The sequence below is a fragment of the Paroedura picta genome, chromosome 6 (genome assembly GCF_049243985.1).
Source record: "Paroedura picta isolate Pp20150507F chromosome 6, Ppicta_v3.0, whole genome shotgun sequence".
Lineage (NCBI taxonomy): Eukaryota > Metazoa > Chordata > Lepidosauria > Squamata > Gekkonidae > Paroedura > Paroedura picta.
This window is the reverse complement of record NC_135374.1, coordinates 33,682,011-33,694,344: the sequence shown is the minus strand read 5'-3', so window position 1 is coordinate 33,694,344 and position 12,334 is coordinate 33,682,011. Positions and strand designations below refer to the sequence as shown.

The 12,334-nt window shown below is 41.2% G+C and overlaps 1 protein-coding gene across 3 annotated transcripts in view; it reads right to left on the bottom strand.

The window, feature by feature from the left end:
* TBC1D23 (TBC1 domain family member 23) overlaps positions 1-12,334 on the bottom strand; it is a 34,384-nt gene that overhangs the window by 2,914 nt on the left and 19,136 nt on the right. For 2 of the 3 annotated variants that reach the window (XM_077342061.1, XM_077342063.1), the window contains exons 13-18: positions 11,629-11,738; positions 11,052-11,194; positions 10,344-10,388; positions 4,931-5,019; positions 3,070-3,205; positions 1,158-1,352 (exon numbers count right to left, since the gene is read on the bottom strand). In XM_077342061.1, coding sequence (XP_077198176.1) covers positions 1,158-1,352; positions 3,070-3,205; positions 4,931-5,019; positions 10,344-10,388; positions 11,052-11,194; positions 11,629-11,738 — 718 coding nt within the window. The remainder of the gene's footprint in view (positions 1-1,157; positions 1,353-3,069; positions 3,206-4,930; positions 5,020-10,343; positions 10,389-11,051; positions 11,195-11,628; positions 11,739-12,334) is intronic. The other variant, XM_077342062.1, reaches the window with a different exon arrangement.

The window sequence follows — 12,334 nt, the reverse complement described above, 5'->3', positions numbered from 1 at the left end:
TTTTGTGGCCCTTCCTTGCATATCCAGGGAATCGCTGATTGTCATGTGGGATGGTAGGTGAATTCCATCCAGGCCAGGCTGGATTCTGGAGATTTTTGGACACAAAATTGTGGTCACAGGGGGGGAGGGTAGTTGTGAGTTCCTGCATTGTGCAGATTGGACTAGATCAGAGGAAGTCAACCTGTGGTCCTCCAGATGTCCATGGACTACAATTCCCATGAGCCCCTGTCAGAAAATGCTGAAATTGTATTCCATGGATATCTGGAGGACCATAGGTTGACTACCCCTGGACTAGATGACCCTGGAGGTCCCTTCCAACTCTATGATTCTGCTTCCTGACATTTAAACAGATACAGAGAAATTATTCCATTATTCTGCAACTGCCAGGTTTATTCAAGCACCTTTGAAGGACTTTATCAAAATATTTTCTAGCAGTTCAATACAATAACCACTTCCACCTATTTAGCCAGGACAAGACTTATAATTTCCTGGCTCTCCTCCCCTCTTTGAAGCCCCTCTTTTAAAAATTAGCAGTACCTTTGCTGCTTTCCAGTATGCTATGGAAAAGGCTGCTTTCAGTGGCAAGTTTCATATTTGTTAAGATCAACATTATCACATTTGAGTTCTCTAGACATATTTGGGTGTCTTCTGGACCCAGTGATTTGTTAGCTCTGAACTTCACAATTAATCCTAGAATGTTACTTATGATCTCTGCTTGATTCAGCACTTCAGATATTCTTTCTGAAAATAGCAATTCCAGGGCAGGTAGATGTCCAGCCTCTTCTACAGGAATGAGCAGGACAAAGAATTCAGTCCCTCACTTCCTCCTTTAGCCATTCTTTGAACACTTTTGTTATCTTAGCTTTCTGCTTCTCAAAGGGAACGTCACAAAGCTCCAGCACATGAATATGGCAGATCAGGTTTTGGCATCATACTTGACTCTAAACTGAATAGCACTGCTACAGAGCATAAAGACCATGCCCTAAATACTTCAGAGTGTGGATAAATATTTAAAATTAGAGAAGGCAAAACAAAGCTCTTCAGAAGACCAAATGTGATATGATAGGCTGCTTGTGACATGTCTTCAAGCTCAATGGCCAGACTTAGAGCAGCTAGCACTGCAAATGACTGGAAAGAGTAGCATGCCAGAGTCTTACCTCTCAACTGCTAAGATCTCTATGCCTGTAGCGGTGCTGTTTCCATATTTAAAGGTAATCAATTCCGGATGTTTCTTCTTGGATGTGATCTTAACGACAGAGCTTAAGGCCTGTCGAGACTGGATGTAAGCCAAGCCCTTTCGAGATGGAATCTCCCGCAAACAGAACATGTGTGTCGCAGTTACTAGAAGGTGACTCAAGAAAAGAAAGACAGATGTTAGTCAGAAGAAGAGCAGCTGCTATTTGTCAGAACAAACATAAATGGGACAAAAGCAGAAAATAAGACTCAATATTAACTATGCTTTAAAATACTCTTCTAATCACTTTTGCACACTTCTTTCAGAAATTAAATGCTACATCTGTGACAGAATATAGTTGTTTCACCGTGTCATCCAAGATTACTTACTCTGATTGTAACACAGATTCAAATACAAAGGGTCTCTTGAAAGGGGTCTCCAAATGTCTATCACTACTGTGACGTTACTTTTTGCATTCATCTGGCAGTAACAGTCTGCACTGCACCTGATCAAGTAGAACAGGGCTCCTGGCAAGCTTAACTTCTACTTTGAGAATTAGCTGTTCAGTGCTTAAAAAGTGGGAGTCCCCACCCGTTTTGAGCCTGTGAGCACATCTGTAATTTTGGTACAGCATGAAGAGTGCAGCCAAAAAAATGGATTCCAGAAAATCGCCACTATGGGAAGCAGAGCCAGCCACAAAATGGCCACTGCACCTTACCTTCAGTCACACAGTGAAAACTCTTGTGCTGTGGCGCAAGCTGCTGCCGAAGCAACACTTTAAAAATCCACACAGCTAATTAAATCTTCAATGGCCAATCAGAAGCCTTGTTAGGCAAAAGCCAGACCTGGTTCTGCCCACTTTCTAAAACACTTGGCAGGTGCCAGGTAAGGCATCTGTGGACATCATGACACTCCAGGGTACCATACTGGGGACCTCTGGGTTAGTGTATCTGACTAGGATCTAGGAGACCCAGGTTTGAGTTGTCACTCTGCTAGGGAAGCCTGCTGAGTGATCTTGGACTAATCAGTATAAACTACCTCACAGGGTTATTGTGAATATAAAATAAAGGAGAAGGTATAAGCTACCCATTGGGGAGAACAGCAGGGTACAAGTATATCTAAATAAAAGTATATAAACAGCTTTAATTGGGCATTGAACAGTGTGGCCAATTGTTGTCCCACTGCTAAGCAAATGTACTCTAAAGCAAGTTCCACAAAGACTTACTTCCTGGATCATAGCCAGTGTATGGGACAATTTACAATGAGGCAGAGTTCCACCACGGAAGCAACAGAAAAAATCCCCTTGTAGCAGGGGGGAAATGGGTGATTAAAGCCCTACAGTCTGTGTCACCTAGAAAGCAACCACTGTCTGTGCTAAATCATCCATTTTATATGTTCTTTTATGCATTCATGAATACACAAAGCTGCCTTATACCAAATCAGACTCCATCAATTCAGTATTGTCTATTTTGTCCTATCTACTCAGGCTCTCCTAGGTCTCTGGCAGAGGTCTTTCACATTACTTGCTGCCAGATCCTTTTAACTGGAGCTGCTGGGGATTCAGGTCAAAGGCAAGTCAAATTTTATTTATAGTCATTCAAACCAAGGTTCAAAAACACAATTAAAATACTGAATGGATACAAAAAGAAATGTCTGAGTACAAAACTGGTGTTTAAAATTTTAAAAAATAAATAAAATACATGATTAAAACTCATAATTGAAACTCCATGGGCTAAATACTGTCAGTATGTTATTCAATTAGAGAGGAAACTTTCTGTTTTACATAAATACCACGCAATAATGCTAGGGATTGAACCTGAGACATTTTGCATGCCAATTAGAGGTACTACCACTGACCCACAGCCCCTCCCTGAATTATATTAGTGCATCAATACCTAGGAAACATGTATCCATTTTCTTTCACCTCATTGCAGGGGAAATGATGCTTTATATCGGGTTTATTTATCCATGTCTGAATGTTGACAATTTCTTTTCGATCGTCATCTGACATCGAGGAGCTATCAATTTCATCTGTGGGGAAAGGAAGGATCAGTGTTACGTGGGCACCACGGTGTTTAGAGCTTTTACGCAATGCTGTTACATTTGGCGAATCTTTTGCATACTGGATCGGACCCAACTTGGTGAATTCCTTTTGCTAATCTGCATGCTATGATTTCCTTATTCCACAGTTACATCAAATTGAACGGAGTAATTGAATCCAAACTATTCTTAACTGAAATTTCAAACAAGATGTAGAACATATTGCAGAGTTCTGAAATTATCACGTATTTGAATCCTCAGACCCACCTGGGTCTTTTGCTGGTGTCCTCAAAATGGCCTGTGCCTGGTAGGACAATTTCCAGCGAGCAGGCCAGGCAACGGCATGCCAGACCATTTGGGTTCTCCACCCAAGACAAGTCCCTGGATTCACCCAGAACCATCTCTGGGACTCTGTTTGCCTCTAGTGTGTTTAGCCAGCCAGGTACAGCCCTTGTTTGCCTCTCCTGTCGCTTGCTAGTACACTGGCATCATCAGAGGTAACTATTAATGGGGTTTTGTTCAGTACCTGGAACCACAAGAGTTACCTCCCCTTGCTTTTTAGGGACATCGTTTTAACAGAAATACTGAATGTATGCTAGTGGCCTAGCACGCAGATCCTGTCTGTCCACTTACGTTGCCTGTCTATCCTGGGGAAAAGTACATCAAAACGTACAGTCGTCCTACTCATAACAAGAGAAGGAATTTCGTGATGTTTATTGTGTGTGTTTGTTGTGTAAAGACAGCATAATCACAAAGCAAGCAAGCTTCACAGCGGCAGGCATTCCTTAGTTCAGGCATCAGCACCATTCCCACAACAGGGTCTTCAGTGCAAAGTAAAGGGTACCAGTTATTACTACGCAGTATTGATTTGGCATCAGCGGATAAGAGATGGCCATGTTCCCCAACCAAATAAGGCACGTCTCCCTTCAGTTTTTCCATTCTATCTTCCTGCTCTAAATAATCAACTATTGCATTCTAATCAATACAATACAGCTGAATCCTAAAGCCGCTCTAAATATAGCTTGGGGAGACGAGTCAGCTGCCGTGCCTCTATGATTGGAGATCACAAGGTTGGTTTGTGAACAGGCTGTTCTTAGCTGCCTCACCCCTTTGATACAGTATCCAACAGATGACAGATCACTCAACCTCCATGTCTCACTGACAGAAGCCAGAACTAAAACTCCTGGATGCCAAAGTGCCCACCTGGTTATAATCTGGCAAAGCAGATGTTCTTCAATTTGTTGTGGCAGTCAACAGAAACTTCATCCCAAGGGCCTCAGTTAAAGATCAGTACTGGCAGCAAGCAGCCCTCACTCCCCCCCCGCCCCCCCTCCACCCCGCCAACTCAACTACCCTTGCAACCTGCAGATGTCAGAGGGAGCTGGGTGTAGAAGGAAGATCAGACGCCCAGTTCAAGTGAGACCCAGCCTTCAACTGGTTTCTGTCGCACCTATGCAGAGACCTCTTCGAGAACGTGTGGAGGAGAAATGATTCTCTGCTAGCTATAGTAACACAAAATGCTATAGTAACACAACAAGGTCATTATCCAAGGGCAGGTACAGCCCAGTGGCCAGAGCCTCTACATTGATGCTAGATTCCAGTGTACATACCCAGTAGCAGTTAGAATGTGGCTTTGGCGATTTAGCCGAATACATATTGAGACATGGAACATGCTTAAAGAAACTAGATTGAAGACAAAAGTGTTCCCTACTGTACCCGTATCATATTCTTCTTCGTCACCAATGCTGAAAACAGGTTTCACGCCTCGGTAAGGTTTTCCCAGTCTGTCACTGCTGCTGACATGCCTGTGGCAGGTCAATGGCACAAAGAGAGAGAGGGAGGGAGGGAGAGAAAGAGAAAATATATTTACCATGTTAAATATTATGCCCGGCACAAAACTTCTCCCACAGCAGCATGCAATAGCATCCAGAGAGCCTGTGTGCACTGCCAAAGAATTTCAGATGCAGAAAGCAGAGAGTAACCTGAAAAAGCCTCACCAAATTAGTGAAAGCAGACAAGGTTATAAACAGGGCTAGGCTGGACGACGTGTGTGGAGCGTACGCTGAGCGGGTGCAACTGTTCTCTCAAGGAGGCAAACTGCCTTCTATAACAAGCTGAAAGTCAAAAGCATTTTAAAGGCTCCCCCAGAACATCAAGGCACATTTCTGGTATGAGTTTACACAGCACAGCTTTGGTATGCCAACAAGTTAAGGTGTTTGTTGTTAGTTAGTATCTTCCCTGGAGAGAGACCTTCTTGGTCAGATATCACAGCAGCCCTCACAGCTACAGCGTGAAAGATGGTATTCCCTCTTTCCATTATTTCCCTTGATGGTGACATCTTGCTCAATCATCTTTGACCAAGTGACTAAAAATATAAATTTGCATAAGCAACAAACATAGCATTGAACTAGGCCCCATAAATCATGGCAAAGAACACAGACTAAATTTCAAGCACACTATGCATGCCCTGAATTTCACTGTGCCTAATATGTTTCAATTAAGGCTTTTTTAAAAAACTGTTTTTAAACCAGATCTGATTATGTACAGATATACATAGTACTCTTGAATTAGTTATGACTACTTTTAACAACCTATCAAGGAAACAAGGCCCATTGTTTCTCTAGATCGGAAGGCAGATCTTAAAGCTTTAATTTTTTGTAACTAAATCAGAATGACATAACATTTAAGTTTTTGGGAAAACAAATTGTAAAAGCAGAAACAGACTATATGTGCTACCCGAATAAGGCAAGAGAAGTAGTGCTGGTTAGTGACTTAGACAATAAGCATCAATAACACTCACAATGTTCACATGAAATGGTTGATGTGAGAGAGGTTGGCTACTGCATTACTCACTACAAGTCATCTACAGAATGGTCACCAGATTCTGTGTGGCAGATTTGCAAAGAATGAAATCTAGTCACAGTGCATGTTTGCTTACTAATTGCATGCATCCATCCATGCTAATATGTAGCCTCTCAGGAGCTCGAACTCCCACAGAGGCTGTCATGGGCTTAGGGCAGAAAATTCCTGATTTGGAGAGCAGGCATGGGGAGCTGGGAGACATGGGTTTGAATCCCTATGCTGTAATGCAGGGGTAGTCAACCTGTGGTCCTCCAGATGTCCATGGACTACAAATCCCATGAGCCCCTGCCAGCATTTGCTGGCAGGGGGTCATGGGAATTGTAGTCCATGGACATCTGGAGGACCACAGGTTGACTACCCCTGCTGTAATGGAAACTTCCTAGATGACCTTGGGCCAGTTACATTCTTTCAATCTATCCTATGTCAAAGAGGTGTTGTGAGGATAAAACCGAGAATGATGTTGTAAAGCTGCACTGGAGAGAAAAGCAGGGCCTTATAAATATCTACGTGAATAAATCATTCAAGTTAGCACTCCGATGCTTAATTATCTTGGCTGTGATTAAGATCCCAAACCTATAATGGAACCCCAGTTTACCAACCCCAGACTGTTTGATGATGCAGCAAGCCTTAAACAAGGCTAACACAAACCATGGTTTCCAAACCTACTTGCTGTGCCCTATACTGCAAGTTGGCCACTGCTGGTGACCACGCCTTTTTGGGTATCTCTACAATGTAGAGTGGTCTGCCTGCTAGGTAAGTGTACATTTACCTACTATAAGTGTTTTCAAGAAGAAAAGTCAATGAAGTGTGCCTCAGCTTTTTAGAAGGGCTTCCCACTGTTGTTTTGAAAGTTTTAGAAAGTAACATTAGTCTGCTTTGGGTGGCAGGGAAGAGGAAAGTTGGTTTTGGCCCCAACCTGGATGGCCCAAGCTAGCCTGATTTCTTCAGATCTTGGAAGCCAAGTAGGGTTGGCCATGAATAATTCTTGGTCAAGAGACCACCAAGAAAATCTGGGATGTCTCTACATTGGTGTTTCTTTTTGGGTGTCTCTACATTGCAGAGTGGTCTGCCTGCTAGGTAAGTGTAAGTGTTTGTACATGCATACATACTGCTCTTGAATTAGCTATGACTACTTTTAACAATCTATCAAGGAAACAACATGAGTAGTGCATAGAGTTACCAATCTTTCATTGGTAACTGGAAATCTCCTGGGATTACAACTAATCTCCAGGTGACAGAGTTAAATTCACCTGGATCAACTGGCTGCTTTGGAAGGTGGACACTATGGCATTATACCTCAATTGTGTCCCTCCCTTCCCCAAACCCCACCTTCAGACTCCACTCCCAAATTTTCCAGGTGTTTCCTAAAGCAAAGCTGGCAACCCTAATGGAACACATGTCTGATTGCTTTGACAATTTTATTCTCAGTGTGTATTCTGGAAACATGGAAACATACACACGTTTTGCAGCCATCTGATACATTTTTGGCACAAAAACATATGAAGTCAGATAGCTACTCTGCTTGAAAAGCAAATTAATAATATTTGCAGAAGTGTCAGAACCATGTGTTAAAACCTCAGCGATTACATAAAAGTTAATATTGAACATTTCTTACAAATTGAACATTTCTTACAAATGAGAGCTGCCAAGACCATTATTTCACATTACTATTTCCTGAGTTTTTGCTAACACTCTGCTAGTAGCGTATTTAAAAATATATAAAGTGGTCAAGACCATTGCTTAAACTGGTAATTTCAGTTAATATTTGAAACTGCTGGAGGGGCAGGACATAAATACTTTAAACAAGCAAGAAAACAAACAGAAGTATTTTGGGGGAAAAACATACCGCATATATATCTAGGGTACAAATTGGTGGGAAAAGGCTGCTATAGCCATTTTTTCAACAGCCAGGTCCTTGGGGGGAAGAAAGGGTGGATGTAATGCAACACTGCTGCTTTGTTACAAATTCAGGTTGAAATTTTTGTTATGGGGCATTTCCATATGCCAGAACACGGAAAGCTGCTGTAAGAAATCTAAGGGCGACTATCAGCATTATGGAAGAACCTCGCCCCAATTCCCAAAGCTATATCCAAAGATCTTTGTACACATGTAGATGAACAATACACGCAGTTTAATTACTGATGCATTAATATACACAAACAATTTAGTTGCACTTAGCTCTTACGTGTGCCTTAGGCAACTGTGCAAGAGTCTTTTGTTCTTTTGATTGTGGTTCTCCAGATGCTGGTCCCCATATCTATATTTTTTTCCAATTAGAAATTGTACGTGAAGGAAATAATTTAAGAAGTCCAGCATTAGTGAGCTTCTAGCACTAAAAATGTGGGTCAAGAAACACTTTGCTCTACAAAGAACGATGGGCTGCATCCAAGGACTCCATTTTACTGGTGGTAGAACTTGCTGAGGAGGAATGGGCTTCTCATGCTGGCAGAAAGCTCGGTTCATAGAAGAACAGAAACCCAAGATATAATTCTGCCATGATTTTTAGAATGTTTATGATCATCTGTACTGTGTATAAGCCACATTTAGAGTATACAAACTGACTAGGATGAAAGAGAAGAAAATATTTATCAATAGATAGGATAACCTGTTTACATACACACAAATTTTAAAGCAGCACTCTCCTTTCCAAATCTAAAATTTCAAACTGTAAGTAAAAGGTTACAAAATTATCAAGGTTATCCAAGAAGGCAAAAAACATTATTTATTCTGGAAATTTGGAATTAATCACCTCCATGATGAAAATAAACTTTTTTTTTCCATCCTGGGCTTCATGATTTGCTTTAGGATACCACCTCACCCAACTTCTAGTTCCTTTCCAAAATACATCATCTCTGTAACTGAAGAATCAGGATAGTGGTAGACTGTAGCTTAAGAAGGGAATATTTTTATAGGAGGAGCATGGAATCACAGGGGAGCAGCTCCTATAAAATAGCAACAGGGCCAGGCTTGAATCCAGTGATGTGCAAGCAAAAACAAAAGCTTACTTAATGCAGTTCTGCTTGCACAAGATCATGTACAGCACTTTTCTTTGCTCCCTATATATTATAGACCAGGCAAGCCTGACCCTGTCAGATCTCAGAAGCTAAGAAGGCTTGGCCCTGCCTAACACTTGAAAAGGTGACTCCCAAGGAATACTGTGGTCTTGATGTGGGGGCAGGCACTGGCAAGCCATCTCTGAATATCCATTGCCAGTAAGTAAGTAAGGTAAGTAAGGTAAGTAAGGTAGTAAGTAAGTAAGTAAGTAAGGTAGTAAGTAAGGTAGTAAGTAAGTAAGTAAGTAAGTAAGTAAGTAATAGTGCTCAGAAACTGGTTGCATACAACCTTCCTCATTCAGAAACACAAGTGCTTAATCCAACTCCCTCATTCTCATAGGGCAAGGCAGCCCCCTAAACAATTTGCTTGAGAATTATGAGGAACCTCCCCTTACTGTGTAAAAACTCATACTCCCTTCTTCTGGTCAACAGATCAACATATAACATTTAGCTACTCTTCCTGTTGATCAGTGCTGAAGGTCAATGGACTAAAAAGATATCTATTTTCATGAGCCTTTTGAACCCCCAAGGCTCTTCTATATGGGGACATTGCATGGAGACACACTGGTTCACCTACTCTCTCAGATTAAAAGGGAAATCTCCTTGCCTTGTTGAGGTTTAGCATGATTAATTTTGTAAAGTTATTGAAATCAGTTTCCAGAAGTGGAACAGAATTTCTGTTATCACAAAAGCACCTCAAGAAACTTTCACATTTTATAACTGAGAAACATATGGAGAACAGCTTGTAAAATGTCACCTTTTCTGAAGTTCCAAACCCCTACTCATGTAACTCAGAAGTAAGTCCTAATGAACTTCATAGGACTTGCTCCTTAGTAATTGTGCTTGAGTTGCATCCTTAAGTCAAGATATCTGGCAAGCTGTCTACTAATACACATGAAATTTAAAGGTATGAAAAAAATCAACATGCTCATGAGGTGGGAATGGGGAAAGATGTTTCAAAACAGGCAATGAAATGGAGACAAAATGAAAAAATGCAAAATACTAGTGAATAGCCAGGATTGTGTGTACAGCTTCTTCCTCTCTAGTTTCCAAGACAACACTTGAAATGATTAGTAGATAGATGTTATGCAAACCTTAAAAAAACCCAGTCTGAGAGATTGTCAGTGTAACCAATGCTTACAAACATTGTGAAGTCATGCTAAAAAAAGGACAAAAAGGTGGCTTCAGCCAGATGGTGCTATACAATGGCTTACCGCAGCATACTTGCTCTCTCGGGCCAGGATAGATTGAAAGAACTTCTATAGCAAATTGGGGCAGAGGACAGAACAAAATAATTAAAATATATAAGAGAATATTTCCCTCACATTTCTAAACTAGCATCCCAAGCTGACTCTCCAATTCCTGGGCAGCAAGCACAAGATCATTTTAAAAACTTTTTTTTAAAGCCATTTTTAATGAAGTGCAATTTCCTACAAAGCTACTCTAGAGGTTTCAAGAGGCATGAGCTTGGATCTAGATTAGTGTTTCCATGGGCACTTCTATTCATAGGACATTATTTTCCTGCCTCCCTTCCCCATCTTCTGGACCCTCCATTTCAGACTGCCATAGGAGGGGGGAAATGCTCCATGGAAAAAAGTCCTTGGTACCATGGACACAGGCTGGATCTAACACAGAAGTTGAAGCTATTACATTTTTCATATAGAGGCAGAAATGTCCCAGCTAAGACAGCTCTCGGATCATGAAGCATCTATTCCAGTTCCTGTAATAGACACTCTGAAGGGGAAAAAAGGGCCTATGAATAATACTAGTTTTTCCTCTAATGTCTAATGCTTGCAAAATCCATCTCTAAAGAGACAGAGCAGCACATTTGCTTACTGAGTTCAACAGGGCTTGTTCTCAAGTAAAGGTACACAAGATTGTAGTCACTGATCATTGAAATCAATTACATTAAAATAACTCACCTATCTACAGGAGTTGATGTGTTTTCAATAAAACTAATAACTTTTTCTTTCACGTTCACAGATTTAGTCTTCAAAGCTACAGTCATCTTGTTTACCAAGGACTTGACTCCCTTTCCCTCACTTGAGCCGTTAGAAGAATCAACCTGGAAAGAAAGTTCTTTGATTATTAAGCTTAAAACAGTAACTGGAAATTCAATCCTACATTGTATGGTCATGTTTACCCATGAGACATAAGCTAGGCCTAAGGAACTTGTTTTTTTCTATAGAAAGCCTATCATGGTTACTATATATTTATTACACTTCTTAGCCAGTGACCAAGGAAGTAAAAAATTAAGTGACAGTCTTCCAGTTCTATGTAATCCAGTCTGGTGCAGTGGCACCATGCAATAATGATTTATTAAAAAGAAAGGAGGAGGACAAAACAAGAGGACCGTCAAGCAATGTTTATATATAGCTTTATGTGAAAATCCCCAGAAACCAGTTGGTCAAGGGGCACATGATACAGGCGATGACTCCTGTGGAGAAACTGCATGACTCTATAATCAAGTCACACAGTTGAATGGAAATGTGCACTCACCTCAGCTAAGGAGTTAATACTACTTTTTGAGCCTGAAGTGCTAGCGATCCAGTGGCCATATCCATTCTCAGGTCCTTCCACATTAATGTCAGCTAAGTGCTGTTGCAATGCTATGAGAAAGGGCATTACAATATTTTGTGTTAGAACAGCATTGTTGCTTCTGCATTACTCTGATGATGAGATACCCACTAATGCTGGACTTGTTCTCACGGACACAATCGCACCCTCAAACAACCACTGTGAACAGCAAGTTGGCTAATACTTTCTATAGGATATCATTGAAAGGCCTTTAGAAGCTCATTATATACAAAAACCTAACAATGCTATGCCAATTCATAACTTTTAAATAACAACAGTGCAGTGCTTGTTCAAGGTAGGGAGGGACAGAACAGCAGAGCTGTTCTTTTGTACCCTGCTTTTTATTACCAGAAGGAGTCTCAAAGCGGCTTACAATTGCCTTCCTTCCTCTCCCTACAACAGACAGCCTGTGAGGTAGGTGAGGCTGAGAGAGCTCTGAGAGAACTATGATTGGCCCAAAATCACCCAGATGATTGCATCTGGAGAAGTGCGGAACCAAACCCAGTGTCTGGATTACAGGCCACCGCTTTTAACTGGACAGTACAGTGAGGGTGTCAGGATATGGGAACTTTGTCCTGGCTAGTAATTCCTGCATGTCAAGAAATGTGGTAGAACTCTTCAGTTGGCA